This window comes from Pezoporus flaviventris, unplaced genomic scaffold (assembly GCF_033815535.1).
Source record: "Pezoporus flaviventris isolate CSIRO_AGI_PZ_B2104156 unplaced genomic scaffold, CSIRO_AGI_Pfla_v1 ptg000001l, whole genome shotgun sequence".
Lineage (NCBI taxonomy): Eukaryota > Metazoa > Chordata > Aves > Psittaciformes > Psittacidae > Pezoporus > Pezoporus flaviventris.
The window spans coordinates 15,757,288-15,783,561 of record NW_026892549.1 but is presented as its reverse complement, the minus strand read 5'-3'; the positions used below and the strand labels follow the sequence as shown (position 1 = coordinate 15,783,561).

The window sequence follows — 26,274 nt, the reverse complement described above, 5'->3', positions numbered from 1 at the left end:
TGTATTACTTTTCTGACCTTTTCTAAACACAGAACTAGAAACAAAAAATACCAAGATGTCTTACAAATTAGTCTGAAAAAATGGATCAGCTAGACAGAACTTTGTGGAAAAAATAATGGGAACCTTTTTTGTAGTCGCAAAACCCTAGTGACCGTTGTAAGTGAAAGCAGTATTGGCTCTTCCCTTACCTAGGGGAGTGTGGATTTGAAAGCACAACATGCTTCCCTCATTTGGCACCATGGCTGCTTTACTTTGATCTCTGCATACAGAATTGAGTCAGGATATGGTCTTGCAATTATTGGTACTTTCTGCACAATGTTTTTTTCAAAAGATTCTTCATTTTTTGAACCTTTTACATAATTTTTTTTCTCATGCTGTGATTGATTTATTTTTGTATTTTTTCATTGTTTCAATCATAGCAAACAGTGTTCTTCTGAGGTTTTTTCTTTTGGGTTTTGGTTTTTGTTAACCTTTTTTTTAGCACTGCCTATGTGACTCTTAATGAAAAATGCACTTTTTTTTTTAATCAAACAATTACAAAACAAAGCTAATAATATGACAGCTAAAACTCTATTGTTTTTTCTTACTAGAGACCTAGACTGAAGTAAAATAGTACTGTTTGAAACAAACAGTCACAAAAAGCAAAAAGAGATAGAGCCCACTACAGAGTATTTTTGTATTAAACATGTCTATAAAAGGTTGAACTATTTGTTAACACCATAAAAATAGCTTCCATTAGTGCTGACTGCCTGAAAAGTAATACTGTTACATTTCCTAAACTAAGATGGAAAGAAGAGCCTACCTACCTTTCATGCCAGGTTAGCAGAAGATTTAAACTTGTGTCCTACTGAAATGAAGTATTCCATTGACTTCAGTGGGTTCAGGCATTGAACACAGACATTAAGTTCTTTGCTGAGCTCACACAGCAGACATTAATTTCTTTGCTGAGCTGTTGGCTGTGCTTATAAAGATGTACACTGAGTAAAATAAATTGTGCATATATTTATGTATAATCGCAGATTATTATTTACCTGTAAACCAGGTAAATTATCTGTCCAAATATACTGTGGTTGTTATGGCAGGAATGTGATCTTCTCACCTTGCTGGGTGCTTGTGTTCTGCAGGTGTTGTACAAAGAGGACCTAGGGACAGGTATCCCAACACCTGTCACTCCAGAAATAGAGAGAGTCAAACGCAATCAAGAACACATTAGCTCGGTATTTAAAAAAATCATAACGGCTTATTTTTGCATAACACCCTAACATATAATCTGTTTTTCTTCAGCGGGTTGGAATCTCACCCTTCTTCTGTCTTTTCCTTGGCAACATTTTTAACTCCTTTGTATTCCACCTGTTTGTGTTTGAACTTTTTTTGATGATTTACAACTTTACATGTTTCTTTTAAGAACCAACCTGGAAGTAGCTGTGAAATTAACATGGTGTTTTTCTCCATGTTTGGTTTTCTTAACTCTTTATCTTCTACTGTCTGTAGTCATATATAGAATAATCAACCATCAGCCTCTTCCTTAATATTTGCCTCTAGAGCAAGTGTGAATTAACTAAGAAGTGACCCTAATGCTAAACATAACTCACAAAATAGTCAGATTTAATGGGTTTGCCTATGTAGAGTGTTTTGGGGGTTTTGTTTGGTTTTTTTCTTTTTCTTGTTTTTGTGGAAACTTTCTTGTACCTCACAGGTGTTATACAAAGAGGGCTTAGGGACTGGCATCCCAACATCGGTTACTCCAGAGATGGAGAGAGTCAAACGTAATCAAGAGAACATTAGCTCGGTATTGCTCAATAAAACAAACCCTACCATTTCCAATGCAAATCAAGTCCCTTTAACTCCTCCATATTACGTTTTTGTTTCAATTATTTGTTGAACTTTGAACAACCCTTTTTTAATCAAATCACTAAACCTCTGTCAGTATCCTTATGTTTTTTCACTCAATCTAACTTAGTGGTCATTAGATTGTACCAGCTGTGAGATCCTAACCTTGTTTACTTAAAGCAGTTAAGCAGTACCTTATTTTTCTTCCGAGTGAAATAGTAGTAGTCTGAGTGATATCATTCTCCTCTTCAATAATAAAGTCAATCCTTCTAACAGTCTTCAGACTCCCCACACTGGGTGCACTGCAAACGAAAAATGAACTCTTAACCCTTCCTGAAGCAAAGCAACCTAATGTAACTTGTGTGTGCTGTCTCTTTTCCTGGTTTTGCTGGGGTGGGTGCTTTAAGTATCCTACAGGTCTTTGTAAGAAAACCTGGGTGGCATCATCGTATCACTGCAGTATGAAAAAAAGAAGACTAAAGTTGCATATATAAGAAAAGACTACCGTAGTAATGAATTCTGTCCAAACTGTTTCTACTCCTAACACATTCCAGTCAAATGACCATTATGTCATTATTTTGTTCTGTATTTGTTTCAATTAGAGTGACTTTCAAGTCAGTTTGACTCACTGTGACCCAATTCAGTCATGACAGATAGGAAATTCAGTCCTGACTTGAAATTAATAGGAGAGTTCAGACAAGCCACTGTTGTTAAATGTTTTGCTATGTTAATTGTCTCTGAGGTCGTGGCAGCTCTCTGTTATGCTGGTGAGCTTATTTAGAAGTCTTAGAGGCAAAGCTGCTTATGCCAGATCTTTTGTTTGAGTAAAAAACCTCCTTTGCAAGTGAGTTTTCAGGTAACAGAAAACTCCTGCAGTTCTTGCTGGCATTCCTTGTGTGCCCCCAAGTGAGATGACAACAAACTTCACAGTAATATTAGCAGATTATTTTCATTGAGGTTTTTTGCTAGCCTTTGAACAGGGCTGACAAAGCTCTATTTTTCATATTTTGAAGTTTCACTATGTTAAATTACTTGTCTTCTCTCTCTGTCCTCCTCTTTCCCTTTCCTTTCTTTCCCTTTCCTTTCCTTTCCTTTCCTTTCCTTTCCTTTCCTTTCCTTTCCTTTCCTTTCCTTTCCTTTCCTTTCCTTTCCTTTCCTTTCCTTTCCTTTCCTTTCCTTTCCTTTCCTTTCCTTTCCTTTCCTTTCCTTTCCTTTCCTTTCCTTTCCTTTCCTTTCCTTTCCTTTCCTTTCCTTTCCTGTTGTGCTTTTTTGTTTTACTTTTTAACGCTCCCTGTTGTGGCACAGGTGTTGTACAAAGAGGGGCTGGGCATTGGAACCCCAGTACCTGTCACTCCTGAGATGGAAAGGGTCAAACGCAACCAAGAAAACTTTAGCTCGGTATTTTTTTCCTCATTTAAGAAAAAAAAAGTTCCCTGTAACTATTTAACACTTGTGGATTTTCCGCTTCCTCCAATTAACCTATAAACATAGAAACATCCCCTTTCTGCTGTTATATATTTTAGTCATTGTATTTTATATACTTATTTTTTTAAATATTTTTGTTATAACACTTGATGCTTCATGTCCTTGAATTTCTTTTTGGTGAAGCTTAAGGCGTTTTGCATTTTTAAAAAGCACTGGGGTTTTTATTTGCTTAATTCCATTCCTCTAATGCTTTCTTATTCTGTGGAAGCATATCTAAGGATTAGGATACAGGTTTCTAGCTATGAGAAGACTTCCTCTAAATTTACCATACTTGCTAACTGGTTTATACTTCCTAATTTTTCCTGCTTTCTGGTATATTTATTTGGCATAAAAAGGATGTGTGTTACCTCCGTCAAGTACAGTTGGGATTTTTTTGGACTTAACTTTATTTGAACTCCCATGTTACCCTGCAGGTGTTGTACAAAGAGGATCTGGGGACAGGAACCCCAACACCTGTCACTCCTGAGATTGAGAGAGTCAAACGCAATCAAGAGAACTTTAGCTCGGTATTTTTTTTAATTTGAAAAGCAGCATTTTCCCTTTTAATCTATTTGCAAATAATTTTAACACACACACAAAAAAAACCAACCCCTCTTGTATTTCCCTGTAACCAGTTTACACAAGAAAGAATACCCTGTTCCCCGTGTTTTGACATTTTTTTGCCTCTGTAGTTTGTTACTTTGTTTTGATTGGATCATCTTACTAATAACTTTTAGATTCCATTTTCCCATCTTCCTTTTTACTCTGAACATATTTATTTCTCTTTAATATCTGCTTTTGCTTTTGTTAATCACTTCAATCCTTGGTTGTTGGGTTTTTCCCCACCCTGGTTTTACCGCATATAAAAACTAAACTATTTATTGCCTGATACAAATCAGTGGACATGACCTCAGGATAACAGTGCTCTGATACATGCCAGTGTAACCTGTGCTGATGTTTATGGAACTGGTAAATGTAATGAAATTGATGTCTTTATTCCTTCTGCATTGTATTTGATGCCGCCTTCTTTTCTTGAGTCTTTCATGTTGTTGCACAGAGAGAGTGGCCCAAATCTGCAGCTGCTGTAAACCGCTCTAGATTTGTTGGGACCACAGGTTTGCAGGGTAAAAAAAATGAGTTAGTAACATTAGCCTGTTTGTCTGGGTGATAAAAGTGTCATGTATGATAGGAAAGCAGTAGCAATTACGATTTCTAAGGTACTATTTTCACACATATACCTTTATTATGATCATGTCTCTGTATCCTTCCTGTAATATGCAAGCTAGATTCTGTGATGATAAACTCTGGATGACGAGTACTGTTTCACTCAGGGAATGGATGACTTTTTGTTGAAGGGTGGGTGCATGTGTGTACAGAAAAGCTTCTAGGAAGGTGGACTACGACCTAGTTTTCCAATGGCTCAAGTACAGTCAGGAAAAGTTTTGCCTCACTGCTGGGGAAGAGATGATAATATACTTCATTATCATTTATATAAGACTTCAGTCTTCTAATTATTCACCAGTTTTAAATGTCCACCTTGAGAAGCACTTCAGTCAGGAAGGTATTCTAGCATTCTAGTAGAAGTCATACTGATTTATCAGTGTGTAACTCTGTCTTCAGAGTTTTAAACTAGTTTATTATTTTTATGGATCTTTTTAATCCCTGTATTTATTCTGGGCATCTCAGAAAAGCATCTCTCATGTTCTGCGTGTTCTCTCAGCAAACAGAGTGGTACTGTGGTTTGCTTGTTCCTTTTTCTTTTTTTTAATGCAGCCATGTTGCCCCGCAGGTGTTGTACAAAGAGGATCTGGGGACAGGAACCCCAACACCTGTCACTCCTGAGATTGAAAGAGTCAAACGCAATCAAGAACACATTAGCTCGGTATTTTTTAATTTGAAAAGCAGAAAATTCCCTTTTAATCTATTTAAAAATAATTTTAACACAACAAAAAATTTTTTTTCTTTCTCCTATAATCAACTTACACCAAAAATAATATCTGGTCCCTTTGAGATCTTTTTTCCTCCGTAATTGTTACTTACATCTTTCTTGTTCCTCTTTTTTATGACATCCTCTTAATAACTTTTAATTCTACCTTTCCTTTCAGCTTGATTATAATTTTTTTCTTCTTAAAAATACACTGTTTTCCTTTTCTTAATCACAACAATCCTTACTTTTGTTTCGTGTGATGCTGTTTTGGTTCTTTTTCCCTGATTTTACTTACTTTCTATATGAGAACTAAATAGTTCTGTGCCCGGTACAAATCCATGGCTGTGACCTCAGTATAACAGTGCTCTAATACACACGCTAGCGTCATCTGCTGTGATGTTTATGGAATGAGTAAATGAAAGAGAATTGATTTCTTTGTTCCTTTTGTGTTGCATTTGATAACTTCTTCCTTTAGGAGGTCTTTACTGGTCTACTGTTACACAGACAGTTTTTCTATATAGCTCCTGAGAAGCAAAGAGAGAAGGTATTCTAGGTTCCGCCCAAAAGGCATTGTGGAGTGTTAGCATTTAGCTTTATAGTGTTGAAAAGCATTTTAATTTTTCTCTTTTATTCCAAGCTTTGGCTAGGAGCAACTTTGAAAAACATTCAGTTGGTTTTCTCACAAGCTGCGTGTTATTGTCGTTTCCTTGTTCCTCTTTTTGTTTTTTAATACAGCCGTGTTACTCCACAGGTGTTGTACAAAGAGGATCTGGGGACAGGAACCCCAATACCTGTCACTCCTGAGCTTGAGAGAGTCAAACGCAATCAAGAACACATTAGCTCGGTATTTTGTGGAGGAAAAGTAGATTCCCTTTAACTCCACTTAAATGGAACTTCTTAACATTTATTAAAAATGAACAATTCCACTCCTTACTTCCATTTAATCAACTCATAAAACATCCTTTCTTCTTCCCTATATTTTCCAATGTTACTGACTTACCACTTCATCATATATGTGATTATTTACATTATCCTAAGTATTTTTAACCATTTTGCTCCCTCTTCCAACTTTTATATGTGTTTTTTTGTTTGTTTGTTTTCTTAAATCCCATAATTTTCCTTTTTTAATGCTGTTATAGATGGAAGGGGGTGGTGGTGTGTGTCTGACTTTCTGGCAGGTTTCAGTGGTGGCTAAAAGCCCTCCTCCGCCATGAAAATGTATTTGATGTTAGAGGCTTTTGTGTTGGATTTGTGGCATCTGCTAGGATAAAACCATAGATCTTTTTGCCTCCAGACCCTCAAGGTGCAATCCAGCCTTCATTGCTTTCAGGGGTAGCTTTGGAGCGCATTAGAGCAGACTGAGCTACCACAGTTTCAAATATTTGACTTCATGTTGGATGTAATTATTATTGAGTTGTGATTATGTTCTTGGATGCTTCTTGTTGCTACACAGGTGTTGTACAAAGAGAGCGTGGGGACTGGGACCCCCACTCCTATCACTCCAGAGATGGAGAGGGTCAAACGCAATCAAGAAATCTGTAGCTCGGTACTTTGCTAAGAAAAAAAAAGTTCCCTTTATTTAAAAGAACATTTTAACAGTTTTAATAAATGGACGCTGTAACGCTAGTTCCAAAATAATGTCAGCCATAGCTCTAAAGCAGCTTACAGAAGTGCTTATTTCTTACTCACATCTTGTGTGGTTTACAGTGGTGACTTTAACTTGGTAAGAGTTTTTATTGTTTTCCAAGAGTGATTTTAATATCCTGTTCTAATCCTAAAATCACTTAACAAACTCCACTCATTTTCTCTGCAGTACTGACATTCTTTTAAAAAGAAAAATTGTAATTTACATGTTCATGGAATCCTCAACACGTCCATATGGTATTTTTGTGGTCTCATTTATGCAGTACTTATACAAGTGTGTGTATATATATATACTTACATACGTATATGAGTGATCTTATGTTAAAAAGCCAGTATGCTAAACCCTACTTCTCTAGCAAAATACTGCTAAGTACCTTCTTTAAAAATATATGCACTGCGTAGGTCCTGAGAAAATAAATACAAGAAAAATATGCCTTGGGCTTGAATTTTTTCTATGGATAGCTTTTTATTTATTGTTGCTTTCTTTGGCTCCTTTCTTATGTCTCATAGGTGTTGTATAAAGAGAACATAGGGAAAGCAACCCCAACACCTGTCACTCCCGAGATGGAAAGAGTTAAACGCAATCAAGAAATCATTAGCTCGGTATTTTTAACAGGAAACCAGTTCCTAAGGATGTGAATGACGTGTTTAATATTGTAACTGCAGCATTTAGTAAGCTGTGCTTTCTAACTTCAGAAGACAAATCTGTCGTGTAGCATAAACCTCCTACCTTCTGTGCTGACAAACAAGTGATACCTTCTTTTTAATCATGTCTTCTATTTAACACCGTCTGAAGCAGGATTTTACTAGAACTAGGTTTGCCTTTTTTTTTTTATGGATATAATCTATGTGCAAATTTTTTTAACCCTTTCTTACTACAAGTAGACAGTGTTGACTCCGTGCAGGGTCCACTTCTGCATTCAAGTGGATTGATGGCAAAGCTCCCATTGCTTCTTTTGGGAGAAGCATTATGCCCCACGCCTAACCCTTTCTTAAGTGTAATGATTCAAAAGCCATGTTGTATGTTGGTTTGGTCTTGTTTTAGTTTTTGGGTTTGGGTGGTGTTTTGTTTTTTTTTGTGATGGTACCTTTTAAATCACATTTGGATACTCCCTTGTATCCTGTAGGTTTTGTACAAAGAAAATGTGGGGAAAGTGACCCCAACACCAATCACTCCAGAGATGGAGAGAGTGAAACGGAACCAAGAAATCATTAGCTCGGTACCTTAAAATAGATATATTTCTTTTTTTATCTTCATGCTTATATCTTAATAAAGTAACACGCTAACTATCTACTGAAGATTGATTCTAATTTAAAAGATAGGTATATTTCTTTCTGCCATTTAATTGCTCCTCTCCTAAAACAAAATTACTTTAGTGTTAACAGTTTGATCCAGAAATTTAGGCCTTTTCTGCAATGTAGTTTATGTACCTGTGGGCTCTATCCAGACAATATTAAAAGCTTAGCAACCTTTGTTGAAGATATTCAGGTTGATCTGTCTGTGCACAGTGTTTGAGCTTTCATTGGCTTCTCAGGGATATTTGACTTCAGCAAACACAGACTAACAGGAAACCAGTACTCCACCCTAAAACCCCCATGTCTCAGAGCCATGTGAGACTGCATTGCTCTGACATGTGACTTGGGATGCCTTGACCAGAATGACACAAAAGGAACAAGGCTGTTAACTGTTCTGGGTGGTGTATCAGCAAGGGCTTTTAGGTGGCCTCGTGGTTGGGGGAGATAGGTAGGTGTAATTGTGCAGCGATACCAGACACCCATCCTCAACACCCTTCTGTATTTGTCTGCCCAATATAAGTGTGACAAGACGACTCCCTCCCAAAAGGTCACAGATTGCTTCACATACAGGCAAAACATCAGGTAAAGCATTTCTTCACTAGTTCTCTAGGTCCATGGGCAGCTTCCCCAGGCCATTGTCAAAGTTATAGCTGGATAGAGCCTGTCTTTGTTAACCAAAAAAATAACAAGCTTTCCTTTTACAGTTTATTTTTCTTACCCTTCCTTACAGCAGTAGATGTTTGCCTTTTGTGCAGTGCTGTGTATCATAATCAGTTGTGACTTCTTTTGAAATTTGATAACAAAGTAATAATTTGTGTTCAAATCCTTTTGATTGGGGGGTGTGTGTGTGCAGGGTTAAGATACTGGATACATCTTCTGTATCCCACAGGTGTTGTACAAAGAAAACCTGGGGAGAGCAACCCCCACCCCTCTGACTCCAGAGATGGAGAGAGTCAAACGCAATCAAGAACACATTAGCTCGGTATTGTCTGAAAGATGTAAAAAAGGATATGATAGAGCATTTTTTTTCTAAATAACTTAAGTCTGCCTGGTTTTAACCAACCCTCTAGTTTTCTTCCCTCAAACATAGAAAGTAATTTCTTAAAATTATATTATTTAAGCAATTTTTTTGTGAATTAACTTTTTAATACTATTTTCCCTATGACCCTTTTATTTTTTTCTGTCATAATGAATGGTGTTTACTCTAAACCCAGTAATGTTACAGCTTTTAATTTGTACATTTGTGACTTTGAGTTACTTTGTGCTCTGTAGGTTGTATACAAAGAAGGCTTAGGGAAGGCAACCCCCACTCCGGTTACTCCAGAGATGGAGAGAGTCAAACGCAATCAAGAACAGATTAGCTCGGTATTGAAAGAAGACAGACAAGCACCTTATATTAAAAATAACCACTCTGAACAAAACCTCCACTTCTAACTTAGCCTTATTTTCTCAGTTTTCCTTACTTTCGCCTATTTTTCCCTTTGGTTTTTACCTTTTGCTCTAGCAAATAACTTTTTTAGATGCTTTATTTCCCAAGATCTTTTCTATCCCTGCAGTGATGAGTATGCTTAATCAATAACACCATTTACAGAATGAGCTATGACTTACTCCAGTCTGATTTGTGGACACCTTTTTGCACACTGTAGGTTTTGTACAAGGAACATCTGGCAAAAGGAACTCCAACACCAATGACTCCAGAGATGGAGAGAGCTAAACGCAATCAGGAAAACATCAGCTCGGTATGTTCTATTCAGTCAATACATGACAATATTTTTAAAAGTAACATTTCAATCCTTGAAATCCTTACTCAGATGAACAATGCAGATGTTAACATGACTACCTAGCTACCTAGTTTGGAAGTATGAAGTAACCATACTAAAATAAAATCATTTAATGCTTGCTTTTTACTTTCCACAGCAGCTGAGCAAGTCTTTCTGTGTGATTAGCTGCTTTAGTTTGGAGGGTATTTTTAAACAACAGTTGAATTTCAAATAACATATATTACCTTCAAGTCTTGCAAATATGTTCTGGTTTTATTGTCTTACACTGCATGGCATATAAAATGATTGCTCTTCAGTAACAGTATGCTATGTTAGATTGCTGATGTTCTGTATTAACACATGATGAATCTGGAAATGGCCTTTAGGCCCTGTTTTACTAACCTGTTACTCCAGAGGCAAATCCTGAAATACCCCATTGTAAATGTTTATATACATAAGATCATAGGAACTTAGGTTTGGGTTGGAAAGAACCTTAAAGACCATATAGTTCCAATCCCCTGCCATGGGCAGGAGACACCTTCCACTAGACCTGGTTGCTCAAAGCTCCATCCAGCCTGGCCTTTAATTTTGTCATGGCTTGATAAATCCAGTAATAAAGTATCTGCAGATGTGTAAAGAAGTATGATGTGACTGTTGTAACAAAAAAAAAGAAACCCTACAAACCCAGTAAAAATTATGGCATATCAGTGAAAAATGCAGGTCTAATTATGTTGTATGTTCCACACTGGTAACTGCCAGTGAGGTGCAGGTCAAATATATGAAAATAGTACCTGGACCACTATTACTGCATTATAAACTCTACCTGTTCTTACAAGGTTAAAAAGACAAGGCTCTTTTAATAAGAAAAAAGGAATGTTTGGCATCAAGGCCAGAGCTGTCCATATCTCATATAATTATGAAGAATAATTTTGTTTTGCATTCTAATGTTATTCACCAGTATAGATCCTGCTGCTTTCCCCTGCCCCTTCTTTGCGAGGTTGCTTCAGTACAGCTCATTCCTCATGACGCAGTAGTTTGGTGCCTTGTTCTCACTTCCCTTTTCTCATTTGGCAGGTTCTTTATTCAGACAGTTTCCGAAAACAAGTACAAGGCAAAGCTGCATATGTACTGGATACACCTGAGATGCGGCGGGTGCGAGAGACCCAGAAAAACATCTCTACAGTAAGACCATTTCTAACTTGGCAAGTGATGTAAATAAGAACATAACCTTGTTGCTGAGACATTCTGGGGTTGGCAGCCTGAGCACAATGTACAGATACCAAGCCTAGTTACCCAAGTAGATTAAGTGCTAAAGAGTGACTACAGGAGAGGGGTGTTTGGGGTTAGGCTCTCTCATTGTTCCTGGACTGGAGAAAACAGAAGTTCTAAACAGCAGTGCACTTCTCTACTAGAAATTTACCTGAGGTGAGCAGGAATAAAAACTACTCATCTAAGCTACAGAGAACAGACACTTCATTTTAAATTGCAGGTGAAATACCATGAAGAGTTTGAGAAAAGCAAAGGTAGTTTCACACCTGTAGTTACTGACCCCATTACAGAACGCGTGAAGAAGAACATGCAGGACTTCAGTGACATTAGCTACAGGGGCATCCAACGGCGAGTAGTGGAAATGGAGCGAAAGCGCGTGGACCAGGATCAAGAGACTCTCACAGGTAAGCAGAACCTAGGTTTTATAACAATTCAGGTACTTCATTTACACAAAGCACAAGCTGACCGGGATGAGTTGTAGCATTTAAGATTAGCCGCACCAAATCAAACTTATCATTAGTTGAAGATGATGTTTTTATCAGTCCATTGCAAAAATAGCAGCTGTAAATCGTCTGTCATCTGCCTGTCCCATTCTGCCCAAATATATTAACGTAATGCTGGATTTACATCTCTTACATTTTTAGTTTCCATCACCATGCATACTAGAGAAATACCTCACTGATGTAGATTATGTAATAAATAAATTAAGAATAATCTGTGCTATAGGTTTGAGATTTATGATGACATATACTGCTTGCCCTTTTCTGATATGCTTTTACTCCTTTTTGGGACAGATGTGCTGCTCAAGTTCTGAAAGCTGCTTGAGCTACAGCATCTCCTCAGAAGATGCCCTTTTTCTTGCAGGTCTTCGTGTGTGGCGCACTAATCCCGGGTCAGTCTTTGACTATGACCCAGCAGAAGACAATATTCAGTCCAGAAGCTTACATATGATCTCTGGTTTGTTCCATAGGCTGTAGTGCTGTTTGTGCAAAATAGGTTTTGTACTTGTGCAAATCCAACCAAGTAAAGCCGACAGCTTGGGGACACTAAAGTACAGGTTCACGCTCCACCTGTGCAAGAATGCAAGTGTAGTGTTGTGTGCTGACTTAAACAGAGACAAGATTTCAAATGTTATAGAGGGACACAGTTCTTGTGAGAACTGTTAACTAGAGGAAAAATTGTCTATGGCTCCTCCTCAGCAGTATACATATATTTGTGCTAGCTCCATGAATGCAGCTAGCTGTTTAATGTAGCTCATTTCTCAAAAACTATGTTAATCTTATATATAAGTGATCTAACACAGGCATGGAGAGGGGTGTTCGATCCACAGATAGCATGATGCAGTGGCTTACCTGTAACGTGCGCTTCCTTTTTAAATAACTAAAAATACTGTTCCTCAGTTACCTTTTCGGTTTGTTTAAGCTCCTTTCTTGCTAATTATTTGAAGTGCATCCTGAATGATAGAAACCACAGTCTTCGACATGGCTCAGCTCTGTCAGCTGATAAGGAAAGCATGGGATAATTGAAATAAAAATTCTGGAAGCAGCTACCACTAAAGGGAAGGAAGTGGGAGAAAGAAAAAAAAACCTGAATATTAACAAGGACATAACTGTGCCTTTCTGAGTAGAACTTCAGCATGTTGCCCATAGACTTTTAGAATGGCAAATACCACTGAGTAACCATAAAAATACTGTGATTAACTCACATGCTCTTTTCCATGAACTTCGTACAATACACTAACCAATCCTGCTTAGCGTGTGGGCCTGTGTCAGTTTTCTACTCTAAGCACAACTTCGGCAGCAACAGTGGAGAGCTTTGGGTATTTCTACAGAATATGCGTGTGTGTATATACAAAGTAACCTATGTATATGTTTGTGTGTGCATGCATGTACATATTTATATCCACATGTATTTTTACGTGTGCATCTCCTTACAAAACGAAGATGTAAATTGGTTCCCCCTGCTTCCTCCTTGCAGTCCAAGCCCAGCGCCGAAGCCGGGAGCACTCCCGCTCTGCCAGTGCCTTGAGCCTCAGTGGTGGCGATGAGAAGTCTGAACCCTCAGATGGTGTGGATCAACATTTATCCTACTACAGCAGTGGGGGCCTCTTTGCCACTACAACAGGTAGGAGGAGAACAAACTTGCTACGTACTTACTGCCCTATGGGGACACATAGTATCCAGGACATCTGGTGGGGAAATGCTGGACATTGGCTCATGTTGAGTAATCCCTTTAGCCAGGGAATAGCACGTAAGTACACCTGCAAAATGTGGAGCTATGGAAACAACCAACAGCTGCAAAATTGTGTTTCAGATTTGACCCACCTAATGACCCACCCATGGTCTTTATTCAGAGCAACTCTGACCTTACTGCCAACTGTGTAATAAACAATACAAACTTTATTTTCCTTTTGTAGTGGGCTACAAGCACACTAAAACCATAGAGTTGCCGCAACAACGGTCATCGTCAGTTGCTACCCAGCAAACGACAGTATCATCCGTTCCCTCTCACCCATCTACTGCTGGGGTAAGTAACACTGTTCGGTTGTATTAAGACACACATTCCCGGCTTACTGCAGAAGTTCATACGAGTACCTGCCAAAAGCGCACAGCCCCGGAGGTCTTCAAGAGCTGATGGCGTATTCTCCACATCATGCCTCAGACCATGCTTCCAAGACCAAGTTGGCCACAGGCTACTCACTGGGCCGAAGCTTGGTACAAACCCCAGTGAAGGTGTAAAGTCATTGGAGTGGGATAGACCCTCCCCTGTTCTTGAAAACTTTAACACTTCTTCCTACTCTTGAGATTGAGTCTTGGAGAAGCTACATGAAGATAGGTATAGCATTGTCTCCCCACAAGATCTGCTGGGAGGCAATAACTTAAAAGTTATGGCTGGAGCTACCTGGAGCCAATAGCTGCTCAAATACACTACAGACATGTTCAGCCTCAGTGTTGCCAAAACACAAAGGCTGTAACCCAAGGTACTGTGAGACCTGGATAATTGAGGTATTTATTTAGCTATTGAGAAGAAATGTTTTGTGATCTGAAGACAGGAGATTTTGGCCAGGCAGATGCTGCCATCAGAAATACTGTTAAGAGTACTGAAATAAGTTGAAGCATAACTTGCCCTTAGCCTGCTTTTACATTTTTCTCACCAACAATGTCCATCAGTGCTGACAGCAGGACTATAAACATGTCTCCTTTTTTTGCCCTCTTTTCTGCCCCCTTTCTTACACCTGACAGAAGACCTACCGGGCCATGTATGACTATATGGCAGCTGATTCTGATGAAGTTTCCTTCAAAGATGGTGACACAATTGTAAATGTACAATCCATTGATGAAGGCTGGATGTATGGCACCGTCCAGAGAACAGGCAAGACTGGCATGCTGCCAGCCAACTACGTAGAAGCTGTCTAAACCCAACCGTATCTTCCCATAAAGCGCATCAGCATGGTATGGACTCACCGGCTCTGCTCAAGACAAGAGCCTTAGGAAAGGGTTTGTAAAGCTTTCTCCAGAGTGCCTTAATGTCTTCCATGTTGATAGCGCCTTATGAACTGTGTGGGGGAAAAAAGTAACTGCAGAGCAAAATACTCTTGAAACATCCTTCCAAAACGTATTTGAAAATTACCTGTAAGCACACTACCAGGCACTGCTCAGAACAGTATTTCTTCCAATGCCAAAAAACCCCACAACTACATTTCTAAAATATTGCCTGGATCTTTCAAGCACCACACACCATCATGCATTTAACTATGCCAGAACACAATCCAGCTCAGTGTCTCCAAAGTTTTCCACACGTACTTATGACTAAGATTACCAAATATTACTTTATTCATTCTCTATAGAGAGTATTTTCTTGAGCTATTCTAAAATGTTTGAATTTGTTCACTTCTTTTCCATATAAGCAATATTTAAGCTTAGTATCTCAAGGGGGGTAACCAAACCCCAACCTGAAAGCCTCTCCTTCTGCTTGCTGAGCTCTTGTGCATGTGATTTTCATGCAACTGTTCTGGGGTCAAAAGCTGTTATTACCTGTAAATTAGTGCCTAAATAAAGCTAACATTTCTGCAGTGTGCGTGCTTTATTCACTCATGCTGTAGAGTGGGAATCAATCTCACAGCAAACTGGCTTTGTTCAGAAAACTATTAAAGGAAAGAACCCAGGAGGCGGTGGAGGATACAACAGCCACAAGAAACTGAGGGTCTCTGGATGAAGCCAGACAAGTTGTATCGTATCATATCTGAACACAATGGTTATTGGCTTCCTCTACTGAAGCAGCTGGTGCCAGCTGGTTGCCAAGAAAGAAGGAAGTAAGAAATCACTGTATACTGTGTCCAGGATAGACTAAAGATTAAGAACAGGTCAGCAGCAGAAGGAACTGCAACATGAACTCTGAGGAATTCAGAGTTCAAAGGGAATTCATGGCATGTCATGGTATACGCAGCCAACTTGAGAGGGAAACGTCCTTCCTCGATGTGGGATTCAGGATTGCTGCCAATGCTGAAGGAAGTTTGTTAGTTAAACAAAGATGTTTGTTAACACCCTTTCGAGATATGTTAGGAAGATCCTTATCTGTGCAGAGCACTAGGCACTAGAGTTGAACAAGCCTGAGGAGACAGAGCTGGAATCAAAATAACATTTTCAAGAAACCAAGAGAACCTGCCGACAACTCATCTCTGGCACTGTTCATGTCACAGCCCCAAGGCACCTCTTTGTCCCATTTGCTGTCTTCATGAGGTGCATGAACAGGGCAAAGAATATTGAGAGTTCTGATGACAAGACACTGCCAGGTCCTCAAGGACCTGCTCCTACCTTAACGCAGTTCAGCTCTCCCAGCTTGTGGATCCAAAGCAATGCTCAGGGAGGGCTAAACACAACGAAGGGAAAAAACAACAAACCAAAACCATACCATTAACAAGTTTGGGAACCATCTGCTCTTTTATTTGTCCATGTGTAAATTCTAAAACCAGTTGCAGCAATTCCTTTCAATAAACATTCATTTTGATAGCTACGGAACACTATATACAAATCAGATTTCCAGAGTAAAAACCGAGAACTCTCTCTGAAGGTCTCTGAGAAGCAGCAATGCATTCCACGCAATTAAAACTCAACATCATAAATTATTAACCAACATTTGCTGTAAGTCTGTACACAATATACAAAGAGATCTTGTCAAATTTATCCATTTCCAAAAGAAAGTCTTCTCTACAAAAGGAGAACTGCTGCAAACAAAGAATATGGGGAAAAGCCTGAGAGATTCTGCAAAGTCTCTTGCCTGTAAGGGCACATTCCATTATCAGCTTCTTAGTGTGATTCTTAGAAAAATACATGCAAAAATAGACATCCCCTGGCTGTCAAATGCCAGGCTCCTGGACTGTTGCTGGGGTATGGAATTAAGCACATATTATCTCTATACAAAATGGTGTGCTGAGAGATTGCTGCTCTCTGTCAGGGTTTCAACAGCTTCAGAGGAAGCCAAGAGGGGTAGCAGGCGAGTGGAGCCATGAGATCAACCTCTTACCGAGTACCACGAGTTTGTAGCAGTAAGAACACTTCAGATTTGAAAAAAGTAACTACTCTGTTGGTTTGGTTTCACAGTCTTTGCTATTGCACAACTTTGTCAAGTTTTCTTTCACTACCCGAAAGAAATATGCATAGCAATACAATACAAATACCTCTAATAAGGAATAAGCAATCCCACAAATTACAACAACGAATAAAAAAAAACCCAAAACCCTAAAAGCAAACAACCCACAAAAAAAAAAAAAAAAGGGGGGGGGGAAATCCCCCAACATGATATATTTTTCTGACATAAACGTTAAAAAATCTTTTATAGTACAAAATACACAGTTTAAGAAATAATTCACCAGTAAGAGAAGGGTTTGGGCAAAATTGTTGTAACAAAAGCCTCCTTATTTAGGAATGATATGCACCTAATCCGAACTTTCATGGGGTGGCGACTTCCAGCGAGACTGCAAATTCTTCATGATACAGTTTGTCATGCCAACAAGTTTTTCTTGCATCTCAAAAAGCTGGCTGCCTGAATAGCTGTGAAGGTCTTCAGTGCTCAGCTGAGCAGCAAGTGCATCAATCCGGCTCATCAGATCTGCTGCGGGATGGTCATTTGTATTCACGACAATGGGTTCAATCAAATCTGAAAAGGAAGGACAGCAGGGCAGGGCAGTCTGCTAGTCTGCATTTAAACCTAGGCAGAGTTACGTTACAGCTTCTTTTGTACTAAATAATATATTCAAGCAGTCTATAAAGTATTTGTCCCACACAAGAGCTTCTGACAGATGCAGCCCTCAGGACTCCACCCTACCCTTCTTTACCCTATGTACAATAAAACTAAGGATAGACATGAAAGTATTTGATTCAGATACTGCCAGTGCCAGACGAGTTATCCCAAGGGCCAACTCTGAAATAGGCAGCTGAGAAGTTACCGATCAGTTCTGTTTTCTAGGTAAACAAATGGTTCAGGTATCTTGTAGGAAGCACAAATGTCGGTTTCCTCTGAGCTACCAGGTCAAACTCCAAAAATACATGGGAGAATTCAAATGAAAAGCTAGGCAACCAACTCCAAACTGGGTATCCAGGGAATTAACCCCCTCCTCTTCCACTCCCTCCAGATGAGACACCACTGAACTACCTCTGCTTCATCTTGCTTGTTTTTGTGCATGCCCAGAAGCATAGCAGTTACTACACCATTAAACAGCTCAGGACAGAACATGCTGGATTCAGAAACTTAAGTACTTAGAGCCCTGCCTAATTGGTTCTTTTCATGCTTATGCAAGCTTATTTAGAGAAAACCAGCATCCTTCCCTCAAAATATGTAGCAGGCTTTAAAAAGCCATTGCCACAGCATGTCATAAAGTGGCTACCTCAAACACCCATCTAAGGTGCTAATATCTGTAACAGTTAAAAAAAAATCAAATGGTCCCATTAGGAGAATGAAAGCAGCAATACAGCGGAAACACCCCAATCCTAAGCAAAACCTGGCAATATGTACCTGTTGCAAGTTTTTCTTCATCTACAGAAAGAGATTTATCTTCTATGTTATTTATGGCCTTTTCTGTGTCTTCAAGCACTGCCATTTCCTCAAATCCTCGAGATTTTACCTGAAGAACAAAAAATGCATTTTCAAGGAAAAAAAAATACATGGTGGGGCATGTTTTAACCTCATAATAAATACAATCATTATTCCTGTTAATAATATTGTAGCCAAGTCTTCTGTACCTTAAATTCCCAGGTGACTGTGACAGGTAGAGGTTAACGTTTTAAAGTGCTATTTCTAATGGGGAAAAAAGCCTGTTATTCCTCATGATGGATTAGCAGTTCATTAGGCCAATACTTGCTTTTTGTGTACTAAAATTAAACTTTACCTGTTGCTCGTGATAGCCTTTCAGAGCTCTTTTAACATTGGAAATTTTCGGAGAGCGGATGGGAAGAGTTTTGATTTCTGATGCTGTCAAAGTACTCAGATCACCCACTGTCTTAATGTTCTTTGCTCGAATAAGCTGCCCCAAGCCTCTGGCACTGCAGCAGGGGAGAAGGAAAAATGGATTATTATCTGGAATTCAAGTTCTTTCTGCCTGGCATGGTGGGGAGGAAGGAATCTTATATGAATGCTGGTTCACATTCACATAAGTGAAGGAAAAAACAAGATGCAAACGATGTCCTGGCTGCAGAGGCACACCCTTCTGCAGCTTATCCTACATCCACCAGTGACTAGCATTCTAAAGCCAACTCGCATTTAACAGGAGTGAAATGAAAAGGAGCTGAACACCCTAGCCACAGCCGTTCTGAGCAACTCCCACTGCATGTCTATAATTTGTCATGATAAATTACCAAAATTCAGGCTGTAACTCAAACTAGCTGAGCACCCAGCCTTTCTGCATTTGAAATGTAGGGCTTTTTCCAAAATCTTGCTTCTCCTTCAGGACACAGAAAGCTCCAGCTGCTTTGCTGCAGATGATCACTAAGATCGGTCTGCTCTGTCATGTGAAGTGGAGAAAGCTTCTGGTGTGCCTGGGTATCAGCTTTTCATATTCTTACAAAAAAGATGACCTGAATAATTCCAAAACAGTTAAGTCTCTCCTCCACAGAAATAACCTCTCTCCTTTAAAAAAAAAACCTGGCAAAAAGATGTCTCCAAGTTATCACATTTTGCATCAGAAAATTTGGCTTTGTAGGTTTGGTAAGAATTCTGTTTCTACTGAACTGTCATCTTCAAAACCAACAATCCACTTACCATATGTTTGATGTAATCTGAGGTAAAATTACATCCACTGGTGCTTTGCAGCCAACTAAGGCAGGATACATGCGTTCCATGGGGCCAGGCAGTGACTCCTTCGTCATTTCTGTGATCTTGAATAATACAGAAAAAACATTGAATTGGCTATCACACAACTGAATATGGGAAAAAAATAGAAGAATACATGAACCAAAGCACATCTTACTAAACACTTCTTTGAGCTCTTAAATTTAGGGTTACGAGATCCTGGGGACAGAAATCCTTTGGTTGGAGTGGTAATATGCTGGGTAGAAAAAGAGGAAAAAGTATCTCTCAGGATCGCAGGAATTCAGTTAATTGTAAGATCCTAGCTATCTAGACCTCAGAGTGCCCTTGTCTTCAGAGAGTAACAGGAAGAATCATGCTAAATCAGTTACAGCTAAACCTTACATCATCAAGGTTTCTTACCCATACTGATTCCCTGCTCTTACAACTGTAACACACACTAAGGCAACATTACCAATGACAAACAAGAACTGTGAGTACTTGCGATATACAAGAGTAATACAATTTACCTTGGCGTGAATATTAGATAAAATTTTAAGACTTCGGGAAGATGGTGAAGAATGGGATCTAATGACTGGGCTTCTTCTATCTATGTCATCTGCCAGTCCTTCTTGATAAATTGGATTTGCAAAAGAGACTCGACGGATCTGTTTTTAGAAAAGAGAAGTAGTTTTTATAGCGTGAACACAAACCACCACACTCTGGGGAAGTAAGTCTGAGGAGACAGAACAGCTCCATTTGAAATAAGTCATTAACGTTCTTGAATGACACAGATAATGTTTTAGTGAGGACAGGAAGTGGCTTTCTCACTGCTGAAAGGAGCAGCACATGCCTTTTGCTAAACTGCTCAAACCGTGGTGGCAAGACCCTTATTACAGCAGCTCTGCAGTGATGTGTCACACTGCAGCCCAAGCAGCAGCCCAGACTTGGGCTCTGTTTTGAAAATGAAACTCCTCACCCTGAGCCCTGTGATGAAACAAGCCTGTCAGGGCTTGCACATTCCAAAAAAGAATTCTCTACGTCTTCAGCGTAACATCATTTACAACAAAAAATACAGTCAATAATTCAATGTATTTGAAACTCATTACACTCAGGTACTGTTACATGCCCTGATTATGAACCGAAGGAACTGCAAACATCACATCATGAATCACATTGTAATACCTTATTAGGGGGTGAAAGGGAATCATCATCTTGATTTCTTTTTACACCTCTCTTTAAAATACTTGTGGATGGAGAAGCTGAAGGAGACCACGTGCAGCGTCCTTGCACACCATTAGGGCTTTCATTAACTACGGCTAAAGAATCATCATCTTCCAGCTTCTGAGGTGAATCCACAATGCTATTTTCTACTGCATCTCCTTTGTCCAAGACTGTATTTTCAGGCACTGTAATTTCAGTTTCCTCTAATTCCTCCTTTATCTCTTTATCCTGATTAATACACATTTCTCCTACAGTATTCTCATCTGCTTCTTTATCGCCCCAACTGCTTTCTTGCTCATTCATGTGTTTTTTCTCAGGCTTGCTAACAAATAGTGCCTCAGGTATCTCCTCCAGCTGTTCATTCAGACTGGTTTCTTCTTCTTCTGTAGCTACTGGTTCTTCATTTAGATTCCCTTCAACCAGACTGCTTCCTCCAGGCTCCTCTGGCACACACCTGGGCAGACACTGTTCAGTTTGGCCATCCTTATCAGCAGGTTCTTCTGTTTCTACTACAGGGTCAGTGATTTCACCTGCTACACATACTCGATTTTCTAGATCCTCCTCCATTACAGAGCTCTTTCCTTCCAGGTTATCCTCAGATGATCCCTCTCTTTCCAAGTTAAAGGCACTAGGTTCCTTAGGAAGATGCACTGGAGTGCTCATTGCACAGGGTGCCATGGACAACCTCTTGTCCAAATCTGAATTACTGGACATCTCTGATGTATTGCCAGGCGTCTGAACTGGGGTGATTTGGGGCTCACTTGGTTCTGGAGTGTTCTTATTTTTTAATTCAGTCAATGACGTTACTTCTTGCCTTGACTTTTTATGACAGCAGCTACAGCTCTTTGGTTTTTTCAGCCTTTTGCTTCTTTTGTGGTGACACCTGGGTATTTCTGAAAAGGAAAGATCACCACCTGAAGCATCTGGTGTGGATACACATTCAGGCAGAACAGTTGCGTGACAGTCCTCTACAACTGTTTGCTTCACAACGTCTTCACCTTTTTCTACTGCTTTCAAATCTGAATCAGCTACACACGGGTTGGTGACCGATTCCATCAGTGTGTGCCTCTTGTTCTGTTCCACATTCTTGTTCTGCACACCAGATGAATCTTTCGAGATGGCAGATTCCACAGCTTTGCTAGCATCTGTGGAAGTCACCTGGGTCTTCGGGTCACATGGTTCAGATGTCAGTGCAGCATCTGTGCTGACTTCACAGCTCAGCTCCCCTTTGCTTCCTTCCAACAGATCCTTTGTTTCATTTCTTTGGGAAGACACCTCACGGCTATGGCTTCCTGGCTGTAGATCTTTTAATTTACCTTCAAGAAAATCACTTCTATTTTTCACTTTGGCCGATCTCTTCTTCCTCGTGCTTTCTTCCTTGGCCTCAGAGCCATCAGCCTCTGAATTTTCTATGCTGGAAAGCAATCCTTGTGAAGCACTTCTTGTGTGGTATCGTGGGCGTTCCAACTTCTGACCTGCTGTACTTGAGCTATAGTCTTGACTTTCTGTTTCAGTCTTCGAGTTCTCTTCTGACCTAATAGCACTCTTGTCCACTTCCTCATCAGGGCCTGCTGAAGCAGGAGACTCCTCTGAGCTGCAGTCCTCTGCAGTTCTCTCAGGTAGGTTGCTTTCTTTATTCGTATTTTCTGTAGCCTTCCCAGAAACTGCTTTCTGCTTTTGGGATAAATCATCTTTAGCCTGTGGTACCTTCTTTTGCCCAGGTTTTTCGTTGTCTTTACATCTGTCTCTCTTTTGGTGGCCATCTTCCTTATCTTGACTACCTGCTGTACCTTCTACAGTTTCTGACCGCCGTCTTGAAGAACGTCTTAGTGTTTTCTGACCAGAAGACACATGTGGAGCCTGACTGTCATCGCCTGTGACCTGGTCGGATGACACAGTCATCTCTGGGGGTGTATTTTCTTTAGAATCTGTATCTAATGCCTGGGTCTTTTCTGTTTCTGCTATCAGATCTTCAGCTCTTTTAATTTCTAGTTCTGTAGAATGGAGAACTTGGGACTGAGCAAGAAGACTGCGTTCCATGTCTTCTACTGCAGAAGACAGATTACTTTTTACACTTTTTGAAGCAAAAGACTCTTGTATGCTTTTCTCTTGTTCTGACCTGATTAATGACTTGGACTGCTGATTCCCTTGTTGATCCATTTTACTCTGTCTGCGAGTCAGCCTTCGTATTGCAGTAAATATTTGTTCTGTTTTTGTAGGCCTTTTATTTTCTTCTCCAGATTTTTCTGGTTTAGCACTAGTCTTTTCCTGTTTACCTGCCACAGAAGCACCTCCGGATGTCTCTGATACACCACTCAATGCTGAAAGGCTGAAGGGTCTGTTCTCTGAACTACCAAATTTCTCCAAAGTAATAAAAGACTGTCGTCGGCTTGCAGGCTGTGGTGTTCCAGAAATTATGTCACTTGAAGTTGAACTGTTGCTGACATTTGAAGTGTTTTCATTCCCTGATAAGAGCTCCTTTGAAGCTGCTTCCACAGTACTTCCTTCTGATCCCTCTCCAGCTGACAGCTCCTCCAAAATCATCCCACTTGTCTCCCTTCTTGATTCTTCCCCACTGTTTAAAGTTGAGCTCCCTTCTGGGTGAGCAACAGGTGACTTGTTCACACAAGCAGCATTCTCAAGAAGATTATCTGATTCATTGGCGCATCCTTCACTCTTTGCATTTTCTTCCTGTCCCAAAAATATAAACAGCAAATATTGTAGCTTGGCTATGGATAAAATATTTAAAAAACTGCCCCGGTGGGATAGAAAACAACAGAGCCAAAGGGGATTCCAAACCACCCTTCTTTCCAATACTTTGGTTATCTGTCCTTCAGCAGTTATGAAAGATAAAGACTGTAGTTTGTTGGTTTTTTTTAAAGCTATTTAATCCCAAAACATGAAGAACCGCAAAAGCGTTTTATGTAGGTTTTGCCAGATACTAACAAACCTACTACTCAAACAGGTTTTATGAAAATTCTGCTATAGTTCACCTACTGTGTGTTCGGAACAATAGCTGCTTAAAGGCAACTCCTCTCCTAATGGGGATTAACAGAATCATAGAATAGTTAGGGCTGGAAAGGACCTTAAGATCATCTATTTCCAACCCCCCCTGCAACTTAAAATTTCCAAAATCTACTATTTAATCTCCTTGAGGCCCTTACAATTTCATGCAAAAGAAGTTCAAAATGTGGAAACTTAGCAAAGCTGTTCAAAGTGTGGTCTGCTAGAATAACACAGAAATTAACATTAAGATTTTTAACAGTGAAAACAGTTCCAGAAAATCATCATGCATACCAAAACCCATCCACTAGGGAAAAAAGTGTTATGGAAGAGAAGGCAACAGTGCTGTGATTACTGAATCATAAGACATACAGCACCGGAGCAAGTCATAGTAAGTCTGTGCTGCAGCTCTGGAGTATTTCACCCCACTGAAACATTAGTCAGTGGTAGCACATAGACATGACTGACCATAAGTTCCCATAGTACCTGTAGGTGTGTAACTTAAATACATCCACACTAAATCTAATTATATAAATCCTCACATTTTGAATTGAAGTCAAAATGCATAATGATTGGCCCCTTCTGATTTAAATTATACAAAGCAGAACACAGCTCAAAGAACCCTGATAACAGTATTGAATTCTCATCTGGTGATGAGAATGAAATACAAACCACTATCAGTGTATTCTGCAGTCACAGAGCCTGTGTCAATATCATTTGGGCATGGAAAAAATAGCAGACACCAAAGAAAGAGAAGATATTCTTACACGTTAATCAATACAGAGAAGGGAAATGATTCCTGTGAGCTAATACATTTGAGGGTACTTCTTTTTGTTTGAAGAGTTTCCAAATCAATCTTAAAACCATATCATGGCCAATAATAAAAGACTTATGCCATTACTTACAGAGCTACTAATATGAAGAAAACATCACCAGTATGGTTATTATTCTGGTATCTTAATTACTATAAGACAATGAGAAATTACCTGAGACTTGGTTTTAGTATCTTCTTTTGCATTTTCTATTAAAGATGATTTTTCCCTGAAATAGAAGTTACTCAAATTAGAAGTGTTGTAGAAAGGGGTACACCTCCAGTGTACACACTGGTCCCCTTTACTTACAAAGAATCTTCCTGGCTTTGAGTATACTGAGAAAACAAGGTAGTATCTTGTGATGCGTCCAAATTGTTGTACATAGCAGGAATACCAACTCTGAAACAAAACCAGAAACGGGAAGTCAGACTCTTTTACTGGAAAACTAAAAGGAGGGCAGGCTAGTGTAACACATTACATCATCACAAGAGAGCAGATGCTTGTATGAGGTGGACTGAATGTCCAAACCCTAAAGACCACTTGAACAGCAACACGCATCCCAGTAGGGGCTGCTGCACAGAGCAAGGGAATGTACGTGAAGTGTACATTCAGAGGCACTGAAGCCGCACACTCCACTCTCTGGTTCAGGCAGGAAAGATGCAATATTGCAACTGACTGACACAACCTCACACCCCAAATGGCACAGCAAAATGCAAAGCGGAATGAGGGCATGATTTATCTCCTTATTTCCAGACTGCTCTTGTCAGTTGCATTATTTTTTTTTCCATTTTGAACACACTTTTGGAGAAAAATGCTGTGGTTGGGATCTCGCTCTGCAAAGAACTGATCCACGTATAGAATCTAACCAACTTCCTGTCAAGCACCGCTGTGTGTAAGTTTTGCTTACCCTGTTTTTTTTGCTGCCTGAAAATACTCTGGGTATTATTTTCTTGCATTAAAAAAAGGATAATTCTAAACATTCCCTTGCAATTAAGATGAGTCTTGGGAATATCCTAATTTGAGATATGCTGCTGTCATGAGTTTATCTTTTCAATTTTAGAAGTCTTTCTTTCAGAGAAGGTAAAAAACTTTTAATTTCAATGATTTAAGAAAAATTACATCTTCCATTTCACATGGCAGAAGTTGTGACATAAAAATGCAAACTCAAAATTACCAAACTCCTAACTATTAACAGAGAGTATATTTAATCGAAATAGGAACAGATCAGAGAGTAATTTGGTTGCTTTAAAATAGTAAAGCAAATAACTTCGTTAGCTTTGAACTCTGTATGAAAGAGTAAGATTTAATTGCCTACAGCAGTCTGATACAAAAATTGAAATTCTGTGAATCTGACATACTCAGTGCAATGATATTCCACATAAAGTTTACAACAGAGTAAGTCACAGACCTTTTTGACCTAAGCACTTCTTTTTGATGTTCTGTCAGTACTCTTTCTTTTGTTTCTGGAGGAATATACACAAAATCAATGGATTTCTCCTCTTCCAGAAGTATCTCACTTTTAGCCTTCAAAGATGAAAATTCTAATTTCAACTACAGAAAAGAAAAAAAAAAAATTAGAAACAAAGCAGAGGAACTGGAAGTGTTTTTCTACTTCGGGTACAGTCATCCTAAACAGAACAGTTCTTAAATAACCACTATTCTTTCAGTGGCTATATAATATATATACACATAATATAAAAATATTAACTGGCACAAATCCCTCATTAGGTGATGATTTTCTTCATGAGTGAGTTTTTGCCCCCCA

General features: G+C 39.3%; 2 protein-coding genes across 22 annotated transcripts in view; one reads left to right on the top strand and one right to left on the bottom strand.

Annotated features, from left to right (window-relative positions):
• The window catches only part of NEB (nebulin), a 124,560-nt gene extending 109,445 nt beyond the window's left edge, over window positions 1–15,115 (top strand). For 4 of the 19 annotated variants that reach the window (XM_061445733.1, XM_061445651.1, XM_061445616.1 and 1 more), the window contains 18 exons: window positions 1,125–1,217; window positions 1,697–1,789; window positions 3,136–3,228; window positions 3,729–3,821; window positions 5,084–5,176; window positions 5,973–6,065; window positions 6,675–6,767; window positions 7,376–7,468; window positions 7,993–8,085; window positions 9,051–9,143; window positions 9,434–9,526; window positions 9,808–9,900; window positions 10,996–11,103; window positions 11,411–11,594; window positions 12,055–12,147; window positions 13,168–13,314; window positions 13,607–13,716; window positions 14,433–15,115. In XM_061445733.1, coding sequence (XP_061301717.1) covers window positions 1,125–1,217; window positions 1,697–1,789; window positions 3,136–3,228; window positions 3,729–3,821; window positions 5,084–5,176; window positions 5,973–6,065; window positions 6,675–6,767; window positions 7,376–7,468; window positions 7,993–8,085; window positions 9,051–9,143; window positions 9,434–9,526; window positions 9,808–9,900; window positions 10,996–11,103; window positions 11,411–11,594; window positions 12,055–12,147; window positions 13,168–13,314; window positions 13,607–13,716; window positions 14,433–14,606 — 1,932 coding nt within the window. In that variant the 3' untranslated portion in view covers window positions 14,607–15,115. The remainder of the gene's footprint in view (window positions 1–1,124; window positions 1,218–1,696; window positions 1,790–3,135; window positions 3,229–3,728; window positions 3,822–5,083; window positions 5,177–5,972; window positions 6,066–6,674; window positions 6,768–7,375; window positions 7,469–7,992; window positions 8,086–9,050; window positions 9,144–9,433; window positions 9,527–9,807; window positions 9,901–10,995; window positions 11,104–11,410; window positions 11,595–12,054; window positions 12,148–13,167; window positions 13,315–13,606; window positions 13,717–14,432) is intronic. The other 15 variants (XM_061445759.1, XM_061445707.1, XM_061445691.1 and 12 more) reach the window with 10 other exon arrangements.
• A 1,848-nt stretch (window positions 15,116–16,963) lies between these two features.
• RIF1 (replication timing regulatory factor 1) overlaps window positions 16,964–26,274 on the bottom strand; it is a 34,613-nt gene continuing 25,302 nt past the window's right edge. Inside the window, exons 26-35 of one of the 3 annotated variants that reach the window (XM_061445574.1) lie at window positions 25,918–26,060; window positions 24,819–24,908; window positions 24,684–24,738; window positions 20,656–23,385; window positions 20,001–20,138; window positions 19,652–19,729; window positions 19,444–19,559; window positions 18,575–18,728; window positions 18,202–18,310; window positions 16,964–17,346 (exon numbers count right to left, since the gene is read on the bottom strand). In XM_061445574.1, coding sequence (XP_061301558.1) covers window positions 17,126–17,346; window positions 18,202–18,310; window positions 18,575–18,728; window positions 19,444–19,559; window positions 19,652–19,729; window positions 20,001–20,138; window positions 20,656–23,385; window positions 24,684–24,738; window positions 24,819–24,908; window positions 25,918–26,060 — 3,834 coding nt within the window. In that variant the 3' untranslated portion in view covers window positions 16,964–17,125. Of the gene's footprint in view, window positions 17,347–18,201; window positions 18,311–18,574; window positions 18,729–19,443; window positions 19,602–19,651; window positions 19,730–20,000; window positions 20,139–20,655; window positions 23,386–24,683; window positions 24,739–24,818; window positions 24,909–25,917; window positions 26,061–26,274 lie in introns of all 3 variants that reach the window. The other 2 variants (XM_061445584.1, XM_061445594.1) reach the window with 2 other exon arrangements.